Raw genomic sequence first — 26,145 nt, 5'->3', positions numbered from 1 at the left:
GTTCAATAATTCATTGTGTCAGCTGATGCCTCGGCCACTAACCCACCTGTGTCCACGGAAAAGTCTGTTAAATGTTTTAACTGTTGTGAAACCTGATATAAATTGTGTAATTTCTTTTCTTTTTAAAACCATCTTATTCCTCCTTTTGAAATAGTTTTAAGCACATAAAGCAATGTTCATGGTTTATCTGAATAAAAATAAGCCTAGACCCAGTCACACGTTTATTAAATATGTACATTTGATTAATAAACAGAAGATTAAAACATGCTAGATGCCATCACAGCAGTTAAAGTGGAGGGAAGGCTTACACTGCTGAGCTGTGTGAGCAGTGTACTAGATCACAGGTGGCCTACAGTGATGATCTGAACATCGTCTCCTCGTTCCTCTCCAAAAACACACAAGTTAAAATATACGGCACAAGCAACAACCCATCATTCATATGAGCAGCCTTACATTGGGTTAGTACTGACATAACTGTAGAGTTTATAACCTGATTCGTTTCTGAAGTGATACATTTTCTCCATTCAAAGCTATACAGCTGTTTCCTCCCCACAGATTAGCTTAGTCAATAATTTAACCACCTTTCTTTAATGATATGTAGATATTGTAACCATCACAGTATATCATAATTGTTATTATCTTTATCCTTTACAGGACTAAAGACAAAAGAGAGTTCTTGCACAGTTCTTCAAACGTGAGGTAGCCCTTCAAACAAGTGTCAGAGCAGGTGTTCCTGAGTTCTTTTCCAACTGTGCGTTTCTGCGACATTAAGTGAAGTCCTACTCTAGCTGAGGATCTTGTGGTAAGGGTGGAGTGTCAAAGAGGAGGTGAAAGCGCGGATGTCGGTGATCATGGTGGCTTCAGGGAGGGATGCTGAGGGCAGCAGGAAGGTGAGCTTGGACACCTCTCCATATGAGGAAGACTTGGCTGTGCTGTCCTCGGTTTTCTCTGCTGGATCAAGACAGGTATGGTCATCTCCATGCTGCTCATTCTCCTCTTTCCCAAAGCCAACAACCTGGTAGGAGTCAGAGGCATGATGAAATCAGAGGCAGCAGCATTAGCACTGGTGTTAGCAGAACCTGTCCAAATATGGTTAAAGTGAATGTTTAACCAAAAATCTAATTCACAGTTTTTTGTAGGCAATCAACCAAGAGATGCTTGGTGTCTAAAGTTTCCTTATTTAGTTCAGTTAGCATTGTGCAAACTGCATGTCTAAATCATCACATGCTTAGGCAAAAAAGAGATACTGCACACAAAATGGACAAGTGTCGTACCTAGCTTAAACACTAACGGTCTAAATTTTGTCTGCAATTTTGTAAATTTTTATAGAAAATACAGTTGAAAAGAACTGCTCACATGTAGCACACTGATGTTTAGCAAGTGTCTGTGATGTGTTTATCCACAACAATTGATGCTGAATATTCCAACAAGACAATGCAAGATGTCACATGGTTCATTAAGTGAAATTCAGGCACGATTTAAAACCGATTGAGATCTAAGTTGGTAAATGTGTGGAGAAGAAAAACCTAATCACTATAGATGGTTTCTGGAGAGCTCCTTGAAATCATTTAAAAAAAATGTAACAAAGAGTGTGAGGTTGTCTTCAAGACAGGAGGAGCTACTAAATGCTGATAAACACTATAAACTTTTATTGTGTGTTTACTATTTTGTTTTCATTTTTGGTGTGTTAGTGATCATTACAAATAAAATATGCTTTAAGCAAATGTTTTTGACAGTGTAGTGTTTTGTAGGTCCTCTAGTCTTGAAGACAACCTTACATTGATTTGACATACTTTTTTAAAATTTTATAAAAATCATTTTTTAAAACGTTCATTCTTCTTTGCTGTCTACAGACCGTCCACAGTAGATTTTTTCTGACACATTTCCCAAGATTACCTTAAAAGATCTCAGAGGGTTTTTATTTCAGGCAAATGAGTGATGGTTTAACCATGCAGTTTGCACAGTGCTAACGTGGGCTATAAACTTCCACTATTTGTTGGCTACATTATCCTCATAGTTCCAGTGCAAAACTAATGAAGCAAACTTTGGACAACAAACATGGTTAATGGACTGCATTTGAAGTCTGGGGAAAGTTGTGCAAATTTGATTTTTGGTAAAACTAATCCAAAAAAAACCAAGATGTCCTAAACAAAATAAGCAGTGATGTAAGCTGATGTATGGTGCATATGTGTAGATTTGCACTCCTACTGTACATACATGTACGCTGAGCTTCCTGCTCTCTGCACCTCTGTGTTGCAGGAACCAAGACACCAGCTCTGCTTTGGTCATCTGCTTCAGAGCTTCTATCTGTCAACCAGAAGAACACAGTGCAAAATAGGTTCACTCACATGGAGAATGATTTCCTTGATTTTGCTTTTAGGAACCCAGTATTTAGTTGCGCAGGATACAGGAAAAACATGAAATATCAGCATTAATCCACAGTTCCCATATCGGTGCATCCCAAGTCAGGTCAAGAGTCAAGTCTCTAGTATTTACAAACAAAAGAATTATGTTTCGAGAACTCAAGTCAGGCAAAGTACTAAAAATCATTTGTGCAAATTCAAAAGTGAACAGAAGCTAAAGCGTCAGGGAGCAGGCCACGTAATGTGTTCTCTCACCTCTTTACTGAGTCGGTCAAACACATACTGCTGGGTGACGACCTCAAACCAGTTCCTGTCCACCTCCTCGCCGAGGTGTGTGTCCTCACACTCTTTCAGCTTGATCAGAGCAGTGACCTGAGTCTGAAACGCTTCACCCGTCAGATTGGTCAGTTTTTCCCCAAAGTTGACCAAGAACTCTTCAATTTTATTCTCCACAAAGTCAGTGCTGTGAAAACCAAGAGGATGAAATGATGCTAAGTGGTAGTAATGCAAGGTAAACATGACATAGCCATAGATATGATACTGATCAACTTGCAGAAAAATGTAATATTTACATTTTACTTGTAGTGGATGTGTTTAGCCATTTTGTATAAATTATATGATGTGATATCATTGTTATTGTAACAAAGGTTCCTATGTTAGAAATGGCACCATTATAAGGCCAGTCACAATCCTGAAATTTTATAAGACATTTGTCATATAAATAATCATGATTAACCACCTCTTTTTGTTTCATAGTATGGAGCTATTAAAGTACAAGCCTAAAGTGGACAAATTAGCTGATTAGCAACTCTTGCTTCCTAGCTGTCAAAATTTAGTACCTCCAAACTGATGACAGAAACAGCTTGAACAAACATTCCTCACTGCTACACTCTAAAGGTAGAGCACCAGTCAGAATTTAGAGCATAATCTGATTTCTTAGATCAGAGTAAGGTCTAGAAATCCGATTAAGAAATCCGATAAAGAGAGCTGGATTTTAGCTCAGTAATCAGATTTCTCAGTGCATGTAAACTCTTACTCTGATTTCTTTCACATTCCTCAGTCTGCGCATGTGCGAAAACAGACAGCAGTACAGGAAATAAGCAAGCAGCATCGCCGCAAGATGGAAGCAAAACACTTCTGGAGCAACACTGAAACCGACTACATGCTCTTCTAGATGATGTATGTTCATATTTTCAGATGGAGTGGTGTGATGTTTTATAAAAAAAAAAAAGCCACGGCATGAAGACATTACATTTACATCACGTCTTCTTCAGTGACTTTATTGGCTGGTTACAAAGCAAAAATCCGATTTCTGCCCGACTCATGTAGACCCGGAGTTTCCCCATTATCTGATTACTCAAGTGCATGTAAACACGCTGATTGTATTGCTGACAAAATCTGATTTTCTGCAGTTATCGGTAATGTGCATTTGCCTCAAACCAACAAATCCAAGTGCATCAAATTCACATTTTGTTTATTGTGATTATGTAATATTTTGACAGGCCTAACTACTATAAACTATATACTAGAATGCTGTTAATGTGAAAAATTGCTTAATGTATTTTAATGTAACATTTGTAAAATTTTTATTGACATTCATTATGAAATGGCTTTTTCAAATGGTGTAAAGAATTAAAAAAACTGAGGTTTTGATATGACATCAGCAATTTATTACTAATAATGGTCTATTTCTGTCTCCATTAGAATAGTGCAGAATTTCTGACTTGGATTGGTAACAGTGCATGGTATTTAAAGTAGCAGAGTTGAGACTGACACCAAAACCCTTTCTATAAATGGGAGCTAAGAACTTACCTGAACTTGGTTGCTTGAGTCTCTACAGTAACTGAGAAGCCAAGGACACCGGAGGTGTTTCTGCAGGTGGGGTACACCTGATATCTGTAGGATTGGATGGGATGGGATGGAAAGAACATCCATTCACTTTCATCAGCCATAACTACTCAAGGACATTCAGACTGTTATAGAAGTCACTGTAATAAATAAATAAATCTCAGCTGACCCTAGAGTTTCTTTGGTCCTTAGGAAATCAAAGCAGGGTTCCTCCATGTGCATCTGGTCGACAAAAACAAGAACAGCATGAACACATTAATAATACGAACATCTCCAGTGCTCATGCAGTCATATAAATGAATCATGGTTAATAAGCTCTCACCACTAGCAGCTCCATCAGCGTGTGCTCTCGGAGGTTCTTGAGCCCAGACTGAAGAAACAGAGAAAAACATCAGCTTGGGCAGAACATATGATATTAAAAATGAAACACCCACTAGCACAACTTCCATCCTTCCCATATGACACATTATTTTTGGTCAGAACGTAAAAGGACAAAGTCTGTAATTCATCACTGTCCACTTGAACTGACAATATTTTACTGGCATCAGAAAATGGTCCTGTAGTCCACTGGTCCTCGAACCAGTCCTGAGGACTCAGAAGATCCACATTTTTACACTATTCAAACTCCCAAACACAAGGGGATAGAGCAAAAATGTGGGGAGTCCCGAGGACCTGTTGGAGACCCACTGCTATTGGCAAATGAATGGAAATGTAATGCAATAGGAGGTTTTATGTATCAAAACATTTTTGGAGTGTTTGGCTGTCATCACTGTAACATCATTATAGTATAAAATCATAGTCACACTCGATATTTGCAGTTTGTGTCACCTTGTAAAATGGGTTTCACCAAGGCTGGTCCGAGGCTGGTTTCTGCAGTTAGCAAGCTAGCTAACACGCTAACCATAACAATAACAACAAAAAGTGAGCATAATTACATCAAATATCTACATACCCATAAGAGTATAGTGCTGCACACTAATCTGTAACAAAAATGTGGATAGCTGGCATGTTTGGTGGCAGTGGGGTGACTTCTGTGCAGCTGCACTTAGTCAAGGACCTAACATCACAGTAAGCGAGCTGGCTAACTCGTCTACCAAGAAAAAGTAAAGAAAGTAAAGAAAATTATACGGTCTCCCAACTGTTTATCATGTCGTATCTCTTTTATATGTTTATTTATAGCCAGAGGATACGAAATGTTAAAAAGGTCAAGCTTAGACTCTACTACATTTAGAGTTTCCCCAATTTTTGGGTTCAGATCTGCTATACGAAGGGCCGTCCCATCAGACGTCAACATAGCCAAAGCAGTAGCACTACTGGTCAAAGATGTGAATTTGCGTGTTAAAGCTCATCCACATTTGAACTTGATGCAAAGTTTTATGCACAAAATTTGTTTGTCATGGAAGTCTGTAAAGCAAAACTGCTTATCGTGGCTAATTCGATTGAAATTAATGTTATTTCGCTTGCCTTAACATCAAACGCTTAAATATAGCAGGGTTAAACATACAAACAGGCTTAAACACATACAAGAATAAACCAGTGACACAGCTATAGAGCGATTTTTTCCTAATCACTCTGAAGAGAGCCCTCAGAAGTTGTAGTCATTTTTGACATGTATCATGACTGAGAAATACCTGATAATACACAGTGACCTCAGAGTTGGCGTCACTTTTGTTGAGGGACTGGACCTTACACAGGTGATGCTTCTGTGGGAGTTCCACAACTCGGAAGAGAACAGGAGGCTCAGCTTTGAGAGGCTGGAACTGGAGCCTCCTACAGATTAACGAAACAAGTCACCAAGCAAGTTCAGACTAGACCAACACACAGAAACATAGTCAACCATATTACTTGTGATGTATCATTTACATCAATGTGGTTGTGTTTTAGCATAATAGTCAGCTGAAGAGTTGAATGAGTTGTATCAGAGCAGGACAAACCCCAAAACAAGCAGGGCATGCATAATCAGAATTGAGAAGTTTTGATACTGACAAAAAGGAAAGAAAGTTACGGGACTTACTCGACAAAATACTGCAGGAACACTTTGGATTCCTACAGAAATAGAAGTACCACAGCAATTAGCATCTTTCTTACACACAAGTAATACTGATGTTATACAGATACTCATAAAGCATATTTGTGAATAGGAGCTTCACGAACTGGGGAGGAAACTCAAAAAAAAAAATGCTAAAGTCAAAAGAGACTCACAGCACTTGTGAAGTTCCCCTGCACAAGCCCTTCCACATACATCTCGGCCTTGAATTTGGTGACAAATTGCATTAGATCATCCATGGTGAGGTTCTTCATGATGGCCTGGTACTTCTGAATGACTGACCAGCGACAATGCTCCAGGATCTGCAGACGCACATCTCTGTGACAGAAGAGAAAACAGTCAGTCAGGGATCTGATTTACATCAATCAGGGTATCTAGCCCTTCTCCAAGAGATCATATACGCCTGCTCAAGCTATTCAAGAGGTCTGAGCTGAACTGCAGGAGCATAGCCGAATATCAGTGGTCATGCTGTTCACTAAAGCACACATACTTTCCAAGTCTCTCTGGCTTGATAAGAATGTTGAAGTACGTCTTCTTCAGCTGCTCAGTAAACATGCTGAATACGTCAGGAGCTGCAGTGAAGTCTGCCAAGTGGTCCACAATCAGGTTCAGTAGCAACTGGGGAGATACAAGGTAAAGAAACAAAACTCTGGAATAACAGAGGACTGAGCTGAAAATGCCAGAAAAACAAGTATGTGCTCTGAAATGTACAACTTGGCGCTCAACTAATATGAAAATCTAATTTTATTACCGGGCAGTACAAGAAAGTTTTTGCCCCTACAAAGATATTAAACTAACAAAACTGTTAAAATCTATTTTTGCTGACGTTTGTTTGTCCAATTATTCAGGTCTATTCACCAAAAGGTGCACTTTGCAGTTCTACAATTACAGACTGTAGTCCATCTGTTTGTCTGCATACTTTGTTAGCCCCCTTTCACCCTCTTCTTCAATGGTCAAGACCACCGCGGAGCAGGTATTACTTGGGTGGTGGATCTCAGCACTGCAGTGAGCACTGCAGTCATCATAAAATAAGAAGGCAATCTGATCCCCGAGCACCACTCCTACTGAGTTATGAATAGAGGTCCTGATGTGTTTTTATACTCACGGGCAGTTTATGGTTGAAGCCCTTCAGCCGTATGACCAGGCCGTGATCTCCGGGGACCAACTTGTACTCTAATTGGGCCACATCTGCATCGTAAGCCGGCTCAGCCAGGTTGTGGGCCAGGATGTTCACAAAGATGTCAAACAGCACCAGGCTTTATGAGGCAACACAGCACCAGAGCAAAAACAATGAGTGGTTAATTGTGTAGAACAATGAGACCAGCCAGATTCCACAGTGCAGTATGTAGGGAGCGCTATGACTAAACAGACAGTTAAACATCACTCACTTTTCAGGAGATTCCTGTATAAGGGGTGTCAGCAAGTTGAAGCGGATGTATGCTGTAGGGAGGGGATAGAAAAAATATATATGTAGCATTGCTGTCAGGACAAATCCTTCTTCATTTCATCTTTTCAAATTTTTTTTTATAGAATTTGAAAATACTAGTTGTCCTTTATATTGTTCACAGCTTTTAAGATGAACGGGCTAAAAGAAATGATCCAAAATCAGCTGGAAAAAAATGTCCCATTGAAGGGGAATCCACTGATTTTCCGATGTTCCATATTGGTTGTGATGTACACAAAGTGATTCTGAGAGGTTTAATATGAAATGGTTCTTTGTAGAGAAACTTGCCCTTTCCAACTATTTTATTTACTATCCAATTCCAAAACCACCAGCATATGTAATGTTAAAAATGGTAAAATATTATTAAACAAAAAAAATACATATATTTATCCCTTTGCCACTGAGATTTTGGATTTTAAAAGTGGGTTTTAGGCCTAACTCTTTTCAAACTCAAGGATTAGACATCATATTTGTTTTTGTTTCAAGTAATAACTTTCTGTAATGTTGCTTTTAGAGGCATTATATGTTTCAGATGTCTGGTTCCTATCACCACCACTTTGAACAATTCTAATTCGGTAAGTTTTTCTAGAATGAGGCAAATCGAACCACTCTGAATGACTTTGTTTACATGTAATCATTAATTTGGTAGAAATTTTGGAAAATCCGGGGAATTTGTCTTTAACTTCTCTACTTTGTGACGATATTCTTATATATTTGTTTGTTTATTATTGGAAAAGACATTTTTATCTTGGTTAGAATATTGAAGTATTAATTCTTTCATTGTTACGTACACGATAAGGACTGGGCTAGGTGGGAGATACCAAGCAGAATGTCACTTATCCCCCCCCAAATGTTCAGAGACGGTCCTGTTTTTACCTTCTTTCTCTCACACACACATACACACACACACCTTTTGGTATTTTGAACTTGTTGTCCTTTTTGAACCACAGTCGCCCTCTGCTGTCATCCATAATTTTCACAGGGAACTCAGTGTCATGGCAGTCTGATGTTTTCAGGGTGAAATCTGTGGCTATAGGGAGACACAAGACAGACAGAGAGAATCTGAGCACCAGGAATGTGATTATCAATAAGAGACTAAACACAAAGCAGGCAGCAGAGCAAACCTATGAACTTGTTCTCTGCTGGGAGAAGAAGGTCAGGGTTCAGAGGGAAATCTCCAGCCCACAGATCACTCCATTCCTGAGGAATATCTGTAATGGCAAAGATCAGTGTGAGGGATATTTCACAGTAAACTACTTTTATTACTGCACTGCTATGAGCTCCTAATATTCAAAAATCTTTGGGAGTGGCTTGGGAGATGCAGTTGGATGTCAGCGTAGATCAGGCATGTCAAACTGGAAAACCTTTGGGCCAAAGTTCTGCAGAGATTAGTGTTCATCCTCATCTAATGCTCTAAAATTAGTTCATGAAGGCTTTGCTAAACAGCTGATGAGCTGAATCAGGTGTGATTAATGAGGCAGTGTGCTGAAGTCTGCAGTGTTTTGGCCTGCAAGGACTGGAGCCTGATATGTGTAGATAGTCTGACACTTGCCATGAATTCACAGCTTGTGTGGGGGAACAGGGATAAAAACTCCCTTAACATAGACATAGGAGCAGGTTTACTTATCTGAAGTCTGACTTCAACCACTGAAGGAAAAACTCAAAAGTGGTCTTCCAACTAAGCTTCCAATTGCAACATTACGTTGTCAATGTACACCACCAGTCAAAAGTTTATAGTCACTTCAAATAATCTAAAACCAAAGATCTGTTGAAGATGCACGTATAAAATGAATATAAAGAGGCTACTATCCTACAACTTCATAGATTTCAAAGTACATATAATACAATAAGTAAATTGCAAAAAAAAGAAAAAAAAAAGAATATTTATCAATAAATATTTCTTCTTTCTACAGTAAAACTACTAATCAGTATGTCTTGTATATGAAAATGTGATCAAATCTTGAGGCAGATAATTAGAGTATATCACTATCACTATCATTATTTCTTGGTGTTCGCAAAAAAACTTGTAATATTGAATAAAACATCTTGGTGTCCAGCTTGTAATATTTCAATTAATTATTTCAATGTAAATTATTATTGAATAAAATGACAGCAATTATTTACATGGCAAGATACATGACAAGATAGTGTATGTTGTCATTGCTTTAGCTGAAAAAAAATGAAACTATTGCAATTGCAGCTTTAAGTTGTAAATAAGATCATTTTTGCCCAAACTGCCAGTTTCAGCCAAATTTTAAGCCACCAACCAACCGACAGAGTAAATGAATGTTTTGCACAGCAGCATAATGGCTCCTACCTTCCATGCTGTACTGAGTGCCAAACCATTTCTCCTTGAGCATGCAGCGGCCCTCGTGCTCCGGAGAAAGCAGCAGCAGGTTCGCCCTCTTAGGAGTGAGCAGTGCTAATGCACGGGAAATCACCTGCAAACAGAGGCAACAACTTAAAGACCAGGGCAGGAAGGGTCCATAAATACCAGGTTGTACAACAATCTCAAACTGACTGTTATTTTTTTTTTTATTGGGTAAGAGGTGCAGGGCAAAGGACTATAAACAAGGGCTCATAACCCACATTTTCCTCTTTTTTTATTTTTCCCCACTGAGGTCTACTTATGAAGTTTATGTGGTTTCAGGTAGCAAAAACAGTCCTGAATAATTTTTATGTGACCATTTTCCAACCGCTGTTTATCTCTTTAAACCAAACAGGCTGTTTTTGATATTACTTTAAGACTGATGTTCTGACTGGCCTCTCGGTATTGTACCTTATTCAAAATGCAGTGTGAAACACTCCTTATAACTTGAATGTTAATGAGCAGGGCTAAACTGCAGTAGGTTGAATAGGAGGATATACAGTTGCATGCAAAAGGTTGGGCACGCCAGTCAAATTAAGTTTTGCTGATTTTCTAAATGAGAAGTTAGATTCTCCACATCCTCCACAAAGAACACACTTCAGCACATGTTAATGCAGAATTACTGTTTACTTGCTGAATAAATATAGTTATACTATACAGTTATAGCATATATAATGAAATAAAGTGGGGGAAAAAATAAAATGTAAAATGTGGCCTGTGTAAAAGTTACAGCACATTTACTATTTTATGTTTTATTTTTTCAAATATGTTTTCCAACAAAACTGGCAAATAAATAGAAATTGTGCACTACACTTTGCAGAAAAATTACATGTTTGTTTGTTTCCGGTAGATGTGTTATCATTTGGAAAATCAACAAAACGTAACTTGATCAAGTGTGTTCAAATCTTAGCATACGCCTGTATATAGTGTTTGTTTTCATGACAGCACAAAAACAATAATTCAAAACAGTCTGTTTTTGCAGTGTAATTTCCATTTATGGATTATATTGACTCACAAGTGAATGTTTTGAAAATGTAATTATGCTTACATTTAATATCAAATTCTTTTTTATATAAAAATAAAGGAAAAACGTTTTCCCCCGCTTATGATAGGGGTCATTTAAAACAGCTAATTTGCACAGGCCAGCAATGTCTGAGATTATACTGAGATTATATTTAACCACGTATTATACTAATCTATCAAAATAAGCTTGAATAGCAAAGTTCAGCTTCCTTTTATGCTTTTAAATGAAATTAAAGCAGAAGTAAATTAAAGTGCACCCAAGAACTGATAGAGAAACTTTAAGTATACCTCTGGGTTGTATTCAAACATGAGCTGGTCTCCACACAAGAAGTCCTCTTTGGGGAAAAGCTGCATGTTCTCACAAATATTCTCCACAAACTCAATTGGATCTGTCTGTCAGAAAACACATTATGGCAGAAAATTAGCAAAAAACATCCCACGTTTGTCATCTTTGGTCTGTGTTCAAAGAGAAAGAAGCAAAATTACCTGTTCTTGATAGTGAAACTCATTGGCTTCGATCTTCTGGATTTCTTCATAAATCCTAAGACACAGCAGAATGCAGAGGTCATGCAGCGCATTTTAATGAAAAAGATCAATTTGTTGACTGTGACTTGATAAAACATGCTTGTAAGAACAATGAGGCCCACCTCTGCTGGGGTCCGAGCTTCTGAAGCATCTTCAGGTACTGGAACACCAAGTGGACCACCTACATGAGGAAAACGTGCCCAAACTCATTCATCTCATCACAACAAAGCATAAAACTAGAGAACTAGAGGGATAGTAAGAGGTTCTCAGGCAACTGTTTATTTCTCCATGAAAACTAGCTCTTACCTGGAAGAAGTTCTGGTAACCTTCGTCTGTCAGGGTGACGGAGACGCTGAAAATTGAGTAAGTAGTGTTCTGGTCAAAACCCGTCTCGTTATTCCCTCCAAACAGAGCCAGCGCCCAACACCTGCATATACAGAAGAAGCATTAGATTCACCTGCAAGGCAAACTGCATCTACAGCTAATGCACTTAGGAGACATACAGTGCTGTACAGAAGTCAGAGAACACCCTTCATTTACTTAATTTCCAGTCAGTATGACCATGAAGTACAAGTTATTCAGATATTTCTGAGGAGATTAGATAAGACAATCCACTTGCGTAAGAAGCGGGGAAGTGAAAAAACAGTGAAAAATTTCATTTCCAAATCTGAAGTTCAAAAAATGAATAAAAGATACAGAGAAAATGGGACTCCTAACAACCGTGCAAGTCCTGGTAGACCATCAAAATTGTTCTAATCATATAAACAGCACTTAAAGCTTTCATCTTTGAGAAAATCCTCAGGTGTTTCTGCCCATCCTTCCACTGTGAAAAGACAACTCAGCACTATGAGTCTGAAAGGATGTACTGCTGTCAAGAAGCTCTTACTGAGCAAAGGACACAGACAAAAAAGGAAGCTTGCAAACACTAGCAAATCAAACAAAGAAGCTGATGAGGTTCTCAGAACAATGGACTGACCACCCCAAAGTCCAGACCTCAACATCACTGAAGGTGTTTTAGAGTACTTGGATCCTGAGAAGCAGAAAGTACAACTCCAAAGACTGAAAAATATGCCTGCAGATTTTTTTTGAAACACTGAAAGGAAATCTCCCAAAAAGAACAGAAGCTCTAATAAAGACAAAGTGTGGATACACTAAATACTGAAAAAAGGATATTATATTTAGTTGCTGGGGCTTTTTACATCGTGCTAAGAAATTAATATCTTGTACTTAAAGCAGCATTATGTGACAACTGGTAAGCACGTTGACGGGAGTCGGATTCTGTCAACAAGAAATTTGGCACAACACTGGCAAAGACATCATCAGAAAAGAAAGAACCATGTCGACTTAATAATAATAATAATATTGCATGGATAATATTACAGGATTTTCTTACAGGATGTTGCAAACTTTCAAGGCTTCTTGGGCATGAGATTGACAAAGACTGACCAAACCTTTTGAGATGAATTTATTTCTTTGCATGGTAACTTAGCCTGAAATGGCACAAAGATTAGATGACTTTTAGCATCCGGAAAAACTACAAAACTCCCTGAGACAGGGATGACACAGATAATGTTACAGTCTACGTTGCAACCTTTCATTAATAACGGTGGGGATGTACACTCTGCTGTCGGATTTTTGTTATTTTCCTGTTAGCCCTGAGACAGAGAACTACAGCTAACGTGACCTATAGGCGTGGTGTGTGACGTGGTGCGGTAAAGCGTTACGCAGTTCGTGAGAGGTCTCGTTCCTCCTCCTCCAAAGTTACATAGTGCAATAGCAGGTGTTCCTGGTCCACAGTGGCAATGGCAGAGACGCCATTCTCCTTCAGTCAGCGTACGATCAAAATGATATCGAAGCTGTTATTTTAAGGTAAAATTGTTACATAATGTTGTTTTAATGATTGTTTTGACTGAAAATTAAATAAATGAAAGGCGGTCTCTGACCTTTGATGTAAAAGCAAACAGTGTATCTAAACTCACCTCTTCCTGAGCATGGAGAGTATACTACCAGCACCCTCATGACCAATCAGCCAGGATATGTAGTGCAAAGGCTTCACTCTGTATAAGCACAGACATGTACAGACTTACTTATTATTTTAACAGATACTGATTTTGTATTACAGGTGTCTGTCCTGTGGAAGAATCTCAAATGGATTAGGGATTGTGAAACAAGTAGAGTAGGCCAGGCATGAGGATAAAACAAAGAGTAAGACACATAGACTACTGTTTAATAAACAATACTAATATAAATAATGTACTGTAAGTGTATAGTGACAATCATTTTTGTACAGTTATATGCATCAATGTTTGTCACCTCTTTAAAAAATGAGGTACATAAGTTTTTTGGGAACATCCTGTAGTTATTAAAACAATATACAATATAATACAATAATAAACAATATACTGTAATTATCTACTTATAGCAATTTCATGACATGCTCTCGGCCCTGAGATTTTAAATACAAGGCATTCAGAATGTTTACTTTATTAGAACTTCATTCTCTGTTTTATAGCTTTCTCAATCATTATGGAATCATCTACAGTTCTGCGCATCATTCTGGACACATCTGACATTTTTTACAGCTTCCTACAAGTTAGCTGAAACCTATGGGGCACAGTGCTAGCTATCATCGTATTACAATTATTTTAGACATGTATTTTCAACAAATTGGTTTTATTTTATTGAAAGTAGTGACTCTAAACCTTTTGTAAGGTGATTCCAAACTTTTGAATCATAGTGTGTTTCACATCAGGTTCACTGTACACATTTAACTGCAGTCAAATTGGTTTTATATTACCTAAAAGTTTGATTGAAAATAAAATAATTCCAAACTTTTTAAAAAGGTACATGCTTAAAATGATGGTTCTTCAATGGTTCTTTAGTGAAGAAAACAGTTCTATATAGAACCAAGAAAACTCAAAGAACCTTTGGTATGATTAAAGGGTTCTTTGCATTGTGAAAGAGTTCTTCAGATTGATGAAGAATGTGCTGTAGATGGTTCTATATAGAACCTTTTGGAAAATGGTTCTATGTAGCACCAAAAACAGGTTCTTCTATTATTACAAGCTTAACATCGTAACAATAGAAAAATCCTTTCTGGTGCAACGTAGAACCATTTTCAAAAAGATTTATATAGAACCATATACAATACATTCTCCATTAATCTGAAGAACCCTTTCACAATGCAAAGAACCCTTCAATTATGCAAACGGTTGTTTGAGTGTTCATGGTTCTATCTAGAACCATTTTCCTTACTAAAGAACCCTGAGTGTAGTGTATATGAGAATTCTGTCTAAACTTGTGTCTAAACAATGCCATAATCTTCCTGGACAACCTACAGAACATCACAGTACATCATGAAAGCCACCAACCTGTAGTGCTTGCCCTGAGGAGGTAAAGCCCAGCTGATAGTCAGAGCGTGGATTTTTCTCACAGGAACCACTGGAAAAGGAATCACTGTGTCAATGCTCTGGTCCCAAATCAGCACACAAGCACTGTGCTCAGATGGGGCTGCATGCATTCAAGACTTTAAAGAAACAATCAAGGTCTTTGGAAGAACAAAGAGGCAGCTTTGGCACTGAATTGATTGGAAAGTGAAGGCATTAAAGGCAGAGTCAGGGACACTGGAAGAACAAAGCAGCAGCTCTGGCAGTGAATTGACTGAAGACTGAAGGCATTCAAGACTGAAGACATTCAACACACAATTAGGGACTTTGGAAGAACAAAGAGGCAGCACTGGCTGTGAGTTTTCTGAAAATGGAAGGAATTTCCATCTTAAACTTCATGAACCATCAACGACACATTTAAAAGGTCCAGTTGGTGTGAATGGAATCAAAAGCTTTACTGTTACACAGTGAAATAGTATAACATAGAAAAACACAGCATCCTTAATGAGGACATCCACCGATTTTTCAACATTTCTGCATAATTAAACCATCAAACCATTTTATTCAGAGTGGTTTGATATGAAATGATCCATTCTAGAGACGTCACAGTGCCTCTAAAAGCTCAATTAATGCCTCTAAAAGCTTCCGCACAGAAAGTTATTACACAAAAAATACATTGCCTGATGCCTGAGATGTTGTTTCATGATAAACAAGCTTTTGACCTAAAATGTATTTTTTTTTTAATCTGTTCACTGCAGAGAAGTACATGTAGGGCGCTGTATGGCAAAACAGTATGTAAAGGAACCTTTTTTTCTGAGATCTGACACTATTTTACCATCATCATCATTATCCTCAACCCTATCCCTGACACACGTAGTGACAATGATCGCTTTGGATAGTAAATAAAATCGCTATATTTGTGTTCACACTCACTTGGGGTGTGTGTGTGTAAACATTGCAACCTCTGTTTAGTAATCAGTTGGTAAACTTCTCAACAAAATACCATTTTACATTAAAAATTAGTGGCTTTGTTTACATTTCAGTGATTTAATGATGCAGACATTTTGCAAAATTGGTGGAATTCCCATTCAAAAGACAGAATGTTTTTTAATGTGCAGGGCTTACATGGAATGCATTGGAACACACTATATGTGTGAAAGAGCACTGGCTGTACCTCTGTAAAGCTTGTTGAAATCTGGCGTATCAAACGGGTCCTGAAGGTTGGAAAAATCAGGACGAGGGTGACCACTGAGGATGGGAAAAATGGGACAACAGCACACGAACTTAGCTCAAGATGACTCCAGCTGACAATTTTAGCTCATAAAGGTTGACAGAGAGGAAACTCACTTGTTGGGGACTTTGATGAATATCTCCCTCACCCATTCCTCTAAAGTGTCCAGCGTCTCTGCAGACAGAACGGACATGGACCACAGTGTTATTCCAAGACATTTACAATTCAACAGAAACTCCAGCTCATGATAAAGTAATTTTATTTATCTCAACAGCAAAGCAAGGCACTTTCAGGCCCAATCCCATTTCTTATTTTTACCCCTACCCCTTGTTTTCGAGTGTCGCCTTGCCCCTTGGAACTGAGTTACAAGGGTTAACTTCCTCTACGAAATCGGACCCTCAAATAAAAACAACATTACTTCATTAACAGGCTACTGGCGCTGCTCTGTAAGTGACCCCGCCAGTCTGCAGTGATAGCAGAAGAGGGTAAAGTTCAGCGACCTCGCTGCTGGGCTTTAGTTACATTTAGGGCATCATATGCTTTCAAAGAGGGGGGACAATTATTTATCATCGTCCACTCCTAATTGTTCAGTGATATGAAGCTGAAGTCAGATATTTGCCAGCTTCTTGTTTGAATTTTCTCGTTCCACCTTAAATGGAGCAGCTGTTACATTCTGGCACTTCAGGCGTCAGAACTGCTGGATTATTTAAGGTGGAACGGGAAATTTAGCTAGCTAGCTACCGAGACATTAGTGTACTATTAGTGATTTTCATGCTGGTTATAAAGAAAAGGACCATAATTAATTGAAACAATATTAAACTAAGATAATACAATGGTTATCATAATTTTTTAACAGACAATATACTTACATTTATGGGTTACTTTGGTCACTTGCACAGCCATCTTGCCGGGTTTTAGTTTTTTTCTCATACCAATCTGTTTGGAGTGTGCCTCTGAAAAACCTCCGTTTGGAGAGCCATATAGCCCTAACCCTTCGCCCTACCCCTCCATCTCAACAAGAATTGGGACACCCTACTCCTAGACGTGAAAGCGCAGAATGGAGAGCTAAAGGCTAAGTGGTAGGGGCAAGGGGTGAAATGGGATTGGGCCTTAAACTTCACTGCACAATTATACACAGAAACGGAAGATTGATGCTGTGTTACCTCTGGACTGAATGGTGAGGGTCATGTAATGGGCAGAGTAGTATCTCCTCCAGAATTCCCGGAGACGCACATAAGTGTTTATCTTCCTCTCCTTTGGTTCATGCTTCAGAGTTTGGGCATTCCCTAACATGTATTAAACAATGACTTATTCACTTGGTTAGATAAGCAATACTCATCTGTTTTATGCTAATTGATATGTGTAATGCAATGCAATGAAAACCAATATGAGATAATAGTGGCAAATGAACTAGTTTCCTCAGCAATGAGGACTACGATGTTAATTAAAAAAGAAAATATATCAACAGTATGTGTTTCTTTTACTGCCAGCATTTTATTTAGGGACGATGTGTTAGTCAACACATTAATCAAGATATGCTTCACACCTGCAAAGTGATAAATACATAAATATACTGACTGAACAGTGTCGGTATTTTCTGAAAAACATTTACTGACTCACCCCAGCAGAATTTACTCATTGGATGGTTGGGCTTTGCTAGGCTTCCAAACAGCATTTCTTTGCGATGAGAGTCTGATGGCCTGGCCAACTGATATTCTGCACAGCAGGGAAAACACTCATAGAATTATATACAGCAGAATTTATTATGACATTATTAGCAGTTCGTAACTTACTGACCACTGTCAACTGCTTCCACCTCCCTTTCAATGGCGTCCTCTATCATCAGAGGACAGATGAAGAACTGTGCCCACCTGTGGACAGATTAAGCAAGTTCAGCTGAGTTAAAGCCCCAAATCAGCAAATGCCAAAACAGTGGTACAGATCACAAGATTAGTTCACCTCACCTATCCAGTGCCTCTCTGAAATACTTCCTCTGAACATCAAACTGGAAGATGGTCCTCTCACAGTCTGTGGAAGCATTGTCACTGCCCCCATGTTTCTTCAAAAACGCATCAAAGCCATTCTCAGCTGGATACTTCTCACTGCCCATGAACACCACTGAGAGAAAAAGGAACAGAGAAACAGACCGAAACAGTTTATAAGCACCAATACAGCAACGCTGCCAGACTAAAACTTTGTATCTCCAAAATGAAAACCTCATTAGTAATAGAGTTTTAAGATTTTTTATTACAAGTAATTTAGCCCCATTTCTACTGGTCAATTCATCACGTAATTTTCACACAACATAAAGAACAGCTAGTATTTTCAAATTGGAGACACAAAGTTTTGTTCCAACAGTGATGATAAATTTTTTTAAACGATAATTTGTGAACACCAGATTGTGGAGCACAAGCCAATCCATCAAACCTCAGACAAATATAGCATTTATGGTATAGAAATGGTCAGTGCAACACAAAGACAAGTGTTTGATTTATATCCTGAAAAAGGTCAAAAAGTCCACTATCACCATGATATGTACAAAATACTAGTATACTGTTATTGCAATATCACTGCTGTCGGATCAAAACCTTGTATCTCCAAAATGGTAACTTTACAGGACAAAGAAAAACAAAACAAAACATACTTTTGTTCCAACAGCAGCGACATATTAAAATACATATTGAAAATCGTATTATATGAATATCTTGACTAATAAAAATAAACACAGAAACACTGATTTTTAACTGCGACTAGTCAAGATGCTCACAGTACAGCGAAAAAACTGACTGGTTAGAGCTATTTTGCATACTGCAGCCTTCTATGTGCAAAAGCCAATATCGTGATCAATAAACGATATACTGAGCAGCTCTAACTAGAAGTGTCCACATCATCTCTGTCAGGCCTGGAGAATCCACAGGAGCTACTGCAGAGACAGAAGGCTCCCTGAATCAAGTCAGTCTGGGAGAGGTGAGGCCTGGTTTAGACATACAGCATCTCCCAAAACACAGCTGTCACAGCTTTCACATTCAATCATCATCTAAGTAAAATTTGCAGTACCAACTAAAGAGCTACGGACTTCCAACTGAAGTCAAACATCATCTTCTGGGCAGAAAGAGAGAAAAGGCAGGTAGCAAAGGAACTCCTGAGACATGTCTCTACAAACAAAGATCCAAGTTTGTCCAAGCTATGTTATTTTCTGTGATTATGGATGTAAAAGCTGGACTTTGGTGCTGGTGAAGACTTTTAAGAGCACCTTGGATGGCAAAGAAAACAAACAAATGGATCCTTGACCAAAGTAAGCCTCGTTTCTTGCTAGACGCCCAGGTAACCAAACTGAGGCTCTTATTTTTGACATGTTATGAGATAAACTAATTCACTGGAAAAGACTTTGGAAAAAAATTACACTTCGGACAGTGGAAAGTAAAAGAGGAAGAGGACGGACAGCAACAAGATAGATGGAAGCCTCAAGACCCAAACAGAAGACAGGACATTCTTTTTTTTTTTTTTCTTTTTTTTCCTTTTCTTTCAAAGACAGGACATTCTAGAGACAGACTATCCACATGGTTGTCAGGAGTATGAACTGACTTCACAGCAATTCTACTCATTTTTGAAAACTTATACATAATTCAGTCAGTGAGAAACAAACAAACAAACAAAGTCACTGAGTGTAGTTAGATATGAAGTGTTCATTACACAAAAGCTTTATAGAATGCATTATAGAAACACCGTTTCAGATTTCTTTACAGTGGTGGTGATAGGAACCAGGAGTCACAACGCCTACAACTCAAATTTTGCCATTTTGTTTACTATCCAGCAGTGAACCTACACGTGACTTCTGAGTTTTCATATGTAATGTTGATAAAGGTGATATAGTGGTAATTCTGAGAAAAATATTTTTTCTTTCGAGAATTGTTTAACTTATAACACCCTGCATGTACCTGTTCACCATTAACAGGTTTTAGAAAATACACATTAGGCCAAAATTTTCATAGTATCATAAAACAATGTCTCAGGCATCAGATCAGGCAGCGTATTCATAACCATTTGATGTAATAACTTTCTGTGCAGGATTTTTTTTAGAGGCATTAAACTCTTCCGACGCCTGGTTCCTATCACCACCACTGTGAACAATTCTGACTCAATACATTTCTGCAGAATTTTACATTAAACCACTCTGAATGACTCTGTTTATATCTTATCCATTTAATTACATATATTTTGAATTAATAAAAATAAGGAAGCATGCCCAGTGAAAGAAGACATATATGAGTGTCCTTTATTATGTGGAAAAGTTTGCTTCTCCACTTCTGTTTAGTCAATAAGAAAACACACTTCTTCTTATATATCTTATATATATTTCATTTGGAAAGAAAGAAGAGTGCCAGTTCAGTGCCTCACAAGTGCTCTTGAAAAATGGCACACCCCTGGTTACAGTGGAAAAGCTCAGCCCAGACTAGCAACCTTTTAAGTATTTTTTTTCTTATTTCAGTTATCTGTAAGAAAGCTGCTGCTACATATGGCAGAACATCAGGGGAAATGTGAGCATAATGAGAAGTTAAAATATCAGAACCTTGCTTTGCAAAAAACAGAAGAGTTTGAAGGTAAGGCAGTGCTTATGCATGATGTTTGCTCTGCTTAAGAAATACACTCACTGTGCTCAAGGAAGTGGGCCAGACCAGGCAGATCCTCAGGGTCACTGAAGCTTCCCACACAGATACAAAGAGCAGCAGCTGACTGAGAAAGAGAAAGCAAGTGGTGTAATTAATACTGCTTTAACTATTCATTCTCAAGCTCAAATGATACAAACTAAGGCTGAATTTGCCCTTCAGAGTTTGGACCAGAAGTAGAAATGGACTAGAACGGACTAGATTGATTCTGCCTCGCTGAAAAGTTTGTTCACATTTGTATGCAAAAACCAGGGCACCCCGGTCAAATAATCTTTTATTGATTTTCCAAGTTAAAATAAGACACATCTGTACATTTTAATGCTTGGTACAAAATGCGGCCTGTGCAAAATTTGAGATGCATTATATATTTTGTGCTTAATTTTTTTCCAAATATATTAAACTTGGCAAATAAATAGTGCATTTTTCTGCACTAAAAGTTTCAGAAAAATGCCACATATAAGTTTGTTCCCTGTAAAGGATGTGTTATTTTCATTCAGAAAATCAACAAAACATGCAAGTTGCTAGGGACATTCAAACCTTTGTATATACCTGTATATTTTATTGTGAAAAAATAGACACTTCCATAAATTTTCTAAAAATATTGTAGATTTTTCACAATTTTGATAGGAAACAAAACAAACAAATTTACATAACCTCCCCAACAAAACCTGGCCATTTCCACCTCTGGACTAAAATACTTGACTCTAAAACCTAGTCCAATAGTCATATGCTACTGAAGACTTCTATTAGTCCATATAAAAAAGTAATATATATTGAAAATGTATTCTATTTATACATTTTTAATATATCAAAAATATATAACAATGTATTGCACTTCCATCGAGGAGGTGGATGAGGACTGATAAATTAAGGTCTAAACTCCAGCAGAGCTCCAAGACCAGGGCCAAAAACTCCTAATACCAACATACAAATAAAGACTTCTCCAGGATTGTCACCTGTTTCTCTGAGCTTCCTTTCTTCTTTGTCTTCCTCACTTCAAGGCTCCCATCTGAGTCCTTACTTTCTTCCTCAGTTTCTAGTTCTTCTTCCTCAGAACTATGTCCATCATCTTCTTCATCATCTTCATCTCCCTCATCTCCATTATCATCTTCATCATCGTCATCGTCTGACTCTGGCTGCTCAGAGTTATCTGCGCAGTGGGCCTGGCTTAGGTCTGAGATAAGCAGTGCTCTCAGGCCATTGCTCAGCTCGATGTACCTGAAAGAAGGTTAACTGAAGGTGGGTAAATCAAGTTGACAGTCGTATATGGCAAGTAGTCCCAAAGGCCTTTATGAAGCAAATCACTGCCTGATGAGAAGCATCTTACCTGTATTTCTTTGGGTCACTTGGTGATTTGATTATTTGCAAGTCCTCGAGTTCATTCTCTGTTCCCTCCGCTCTCTGGTCTCCAGAGGCTAGCGAAGCCCGTGGTTCGGTTTCAGGCGGTGGCTCGCCACTGTCAGGCCCGGCTGCTTGAACGGTTCCACTGGAAGATTTAGACTTATTTTTCTGAGGCATGTCTGGAGGCTCACAGACAGCAACACTGAAATTACAGAATTATAGGCCATCATTGAAGAGGGTCATCAAAACAAAAAAATCCAACACTGTCACTTCTATCTTTCAGCGTATTTTTGGTCAAACTGCCCAACAAAGGAGGATCTTCTCTGAGAACATTAAAGCATCATAGACAGAGAAGGCACTGATCTGATACCAGGTACCAGAAAATGCTGAATGGGTAACAAATCCATCCTGAAATAGCTCTGTGTGATTAGCTGTGTATTTCTTCCTGTGGGGCCAATACTTTTGCAAACTTTCTACAGTGGTTTGATGTGAAATGCTCTGTTCTAGAGCCAGAATTGTATACAGTGAGGATGATTTCTCTTTTATTTCATCCTCTATCCGAACACATGGAACAGAAGGGTTATCCTCATTAAACAGCCTCAAACCATGTCCAGAAATAGGAAGTGTTATATTCACATAAGTTAGCAGATCGGTTAGAGCTCTATACGGTGCAGCAGAACATAAAAATTAAATTTTTCCATTTTAATTTTTTTTGTGCCTATTTTTAACCTACATGTCAATGCAATGTGCCCACATGTTTCTCATTATCTCAAATTTTCATTTCTTATTTATTATTATTTTTATTAATTAGAAATAATGACTCTATTATTTCAGAATAGTTCAGTTTTTCAAAAACCTCAACATATTCTCATTCGACACAGACGTCACCTGAACGTTTAGACTGACAGAATTCAGTGTGTCACACAATATTATCCTGCAGTCACTAAATCAACCTGACAGGAGAGGTCAGTGACCTGGATGACCGGAAAACTTCATGGACAGACAGACAAATGTCACACAACGTTAAATAAGATGTCTCAAAACAAAGCTAGCAACACCCTTTAAATGATCATTAGATGGTCCTTCAAGGGTTCTTCAGTAAAGGGATTGGTTCTGTTTAGAACCATGTGATCTATATAGAACCAGTTCGTGCTTAAATTGTTATTTGCCTGGTGAAATGGTTCTTCAGATTCATGGAGAACGAAAATGGTTGAAAATGGTGTTGGAAAATTGTTCTATACAGCACCAAAAAGGGTTCTGCTACTATTATGATGTCAAGCTTGTAACAATAGAAGAACCCCTTATCGTGCTATATAGAACAATTTTCAAAAGGTTTTACACAGAACCATAAACAACGCATTCTCCATCGAGCTGAAGAAACATTTCACCATGCAAAGAACCATTTAAGCATGAAAGGGTTCTTTATAGAAATCACAGTTCTAAAAAGAACCATTTCCTTTCCTAAAGAACCCTTGAAGAACCATCTTTTTAAAGAGTGTAGCCAATATAATGACGCAGCAACCTTACATGCAGCGTTTTTCAATCCAAGTCTCCTCGCTAAACGAGGCTGAAGTGTGGCTCCTATTCGCCGGCTTCTTGTTCGAATTTTCCCGTTCCACCTTAAATGATGCAGCAGCTAGAATGTCACTGCTGCCCTATTTAAGGTGGAACGGGAAAATTCGAACAAGAAGCCGGCGAATAAGCACCTGACTTCTTTGCTAGTTAATCTGTGTCGTTATTTAACCAGAAAAATACATGTTAATGATGGAAGAACATTCAGGCTCTGTAAAAAGTCTAGCTGGATTTTTCAGTCCACGTTAAAATCAACATTTGTTTCTGAACACAATCAACACGATCAACCCTCTAAATGTTTAATGCTGCTGTATCACTGGATGTCAACATAAATAAGCACCGACCAACGTGAGGAAACGAGCAGATTTAACAAACCCGTGAGCGCCGTGTGTCCAAATTTAAGGTTTGTTAATTTAACATGGATTAATCTGAGTTAGCTTAGCTACATACCGCTCCTCTCCTGATGAGCTTATAGACGCGCTGCTGTTGCGGAGATCTAGTATGGGACGATGCGATTCGCGGAGAGATGCGCACGCAAAAGCAGGCGAGCCTCTGATTGGTTAAAAGCAGCTTTTCTTGTTTTTCTTGCTGAGAAGAGCTTTGACAGGCATCGCGATGCTTATACCGAGCATGCGCACATCATCAGACTAGTGTGGCAACTTAAACAGCGTTTCAAATGTTTTATTGCATTTTTAATGTTAATTGAGTACAGATTCAGCTTAATATGACTACTTATCCCCAGATGCAGCGATTTAGGCTATCGAAATATCCTAATTATTCTTTTACTGTGGGTAACATTTTCTATTTTTTCCATTTCTTTCTTTTTTTTATTTGTATGGACATTCACATCTGCATATTACGGAGCCCCTAAGGGGCCGTGGTTAAAAAAAAAAGTTAATGACATTGCGTTCCCTCGCAAATGTTTAGCGTTCCCTTGCAAATGTTTTGCATTACGATGCAACGGTTTGCATTCACTTGCAAAAGCTGTGCTTTGCTTAAGCTCAGACATGAAGCAGCTCACTGAGTTTTATGTTGATCTTGGATTGAAATATAAAGACGTGTCGCTTCTCAAAATCAGACATGATTATGTTATTAGTGACTCAAACTGAAACTGAGGTCGAGTCCTCGTACAGTAAAAGCTACAATTACAGAGCCTGCAGAGAACCATTGCTGAATAAACTCAGCACAGACTGGCGAAACTGGGAAAACAGCTTTTAACGTTAAATATGCTAAAAACAAAGCTCTAACGTAGGCAATGTCGTTGGGCACCTTTGGTCCTACGTTTGCTTGCTGTCTGACGAGCATATATTTTGCGAGGGAACGCAAAACATTTGCGAGGGAATGCAATATCATTAACTTCTTTTTTTAACCACGGCCCCTCAGGGGCTCCGTAGAAAAAAAAATAGTCAATTTACAAGAGAAGGCAAAGCATTCTTTACTTTTAATGAAATTAGGATAATTTTTTTCCAACCAGTTTTGGAGCTTTTCTGTCGGTCCAATCATCATGAAATTTTCACATAATGTAAAGGGCAGTTTCGTCACATGATGTTGAAAATTATACAACAGCCACGCGAGCTGATTGGCTGAGGAGCGTTCTAACGGTGCTGTTATTTCACCATAACGTCACGGTTTTTTTCACAAAAAACTGTATCACTCCGCTGAGTCGCCGTTGCTAAGCAACGACTTTGACAGCTGTACGAGACGCTCAAGCCATTCGAACGTTTTTACTTCTTACTTTGCCACAAACAGAAAATGGACACTTTTAAGATCACATTTGACCGACAGCCGATTTGGTCAGACTCTGAAGATGAGACTACACTAAGGCCCAATCCCATTTCACCCCTCGCCCCACTTAGCCCTTAGCCCTCTGTTTTGCGCGTTCACGTCTAGGGTAAGGGTGTCCTAATTTTAGTTGAGATAGAGGGGTAGGGTGAAGTGTTAGGGCTACATCGCCCCCCAAACGGAGGTTTTTCAGACTCCAAACTGAATGTTATGAAAAAAAGAAAAACCGGCAAGATGGCTGCGCGAGCAACGAAAGAAACGCACAAATGTGAGAATTTTCTCCTTTAAAAAATTACGCTAACTATTGTATTGTCTTAGTTTCATGTCGTTTCAATGTATTATGGTCGTTTTCTTCATAACAAGAACAAAAAATCGCTAATAGCATGCTAATTTCTCAGTAGCTAGCTAACTTTCCCGTCCCACCTTAAATAGTCCGGCAGTATTGACGCCAGAAGCGCCAGAATGTAACTGCTGCACCATTTAAGGTGGAACGGGAAAATTCGAACAAGAAGCTGGTGAATAGCTGACTTCAGCTTCGTATCACCAAA

General features: G+C 38.5%; 1 protein-coding gene across 1 annotated transcript; it reads right to left on the bottom strand.

The window, feature by feature from the left end:
- Positions 1-208: 208 nt before the first annotated feature.
- Positions 209-24,351, bottom strand: nrd1b (nardilysin b (N-arginine dibasic convertase)). The gene is made up of 31 exons (XM_036587085.1): positions 24,266-24,351; positions 22,230-22,445; positions 21,859-22,120; positions 20,888-20,969; positions 18,200-18,353; positions 18,033-18,106; positions 17,856-17,951; positions 17,399-17,521; positions 16,352-16,409; positions 16,179-16,252; positions 14,990-15,059; positions 13,598-13,675; positions 11,925-12,045; positions 11,741-11,799; positions 11,580-11,634; positions 11,382-11,486; positions 10,020-10,143; positions 8,827-8,913; positions 8,613-8,732; positions 7,647-7,698; positions 7,364-7,514; positions 6,749-6,876; positions 6,414-6,576; positions 6,226-6,257; positions 5,843-5,981; positions 4,534-4,581; positions 4,381-4,433; positions 4,176-4,259; positions 2,619-2,826; positions 2,218-2,307; positions 209-1,015 (listed from the first exon to the last, which is right to left on the bottom strand). The coding sequence occupies exons 2-31, from the start codon at positions 22,418-22,420 to the stop codon at positions 785-787; spliced, it is 3,312 nt and encodes a 1,103-aa protein (XP_036442978.1). The 5' UTR covers positions 22,421-22,445; positions 24,266-24,351; the 3' UTR covers positions 209-784.
- Between the last annotated feature and the right edge of the window lie 1,794 nt (positions 24,352-26,145).

The sequence above is a fragment of the Colossoma macropomum genome, unplaced genomic scaffold (genome assembly GCF_904425465.1).
Source record: "Colossoma macropomum unplaced genomic scaffold, Colossoma_macropomum, whole genome shotgun sequence".
Lineage (NCBI taxonomy): Eukaryota > Metazoa > Chordata > Actinopteri > Characiformes > Serrasalmidae > Colossoma > Colossoma macropomum.
This window is presented reverse-complemented; position numbering and strand designations above follow the sequence as displayed.

Coding starts and splice junctions, on each gene's coding strand:
- nrd1b (XM_036587085.1), bottom strand. CDS start 22,420: ATGCCTCAGAAAAATAAGTCTAAATCTTCCAGTGGAACCGTTCAAGCA. Junction 5,982..6,225: donor TTCCTGCAGTATTTTGTCGA/GTAAGTCCCGTA, acceptor GTTAATCTGTAG/GAGGCTCCAGTTCCAGCCTC. Junction 2,308..2,618: donor TTGACCGACTCAGTAAAGAG/GTGAGAGAACAC, acceptor TCTGGTTGACAG/ATAGAAGCTCTGAAGCAGAT.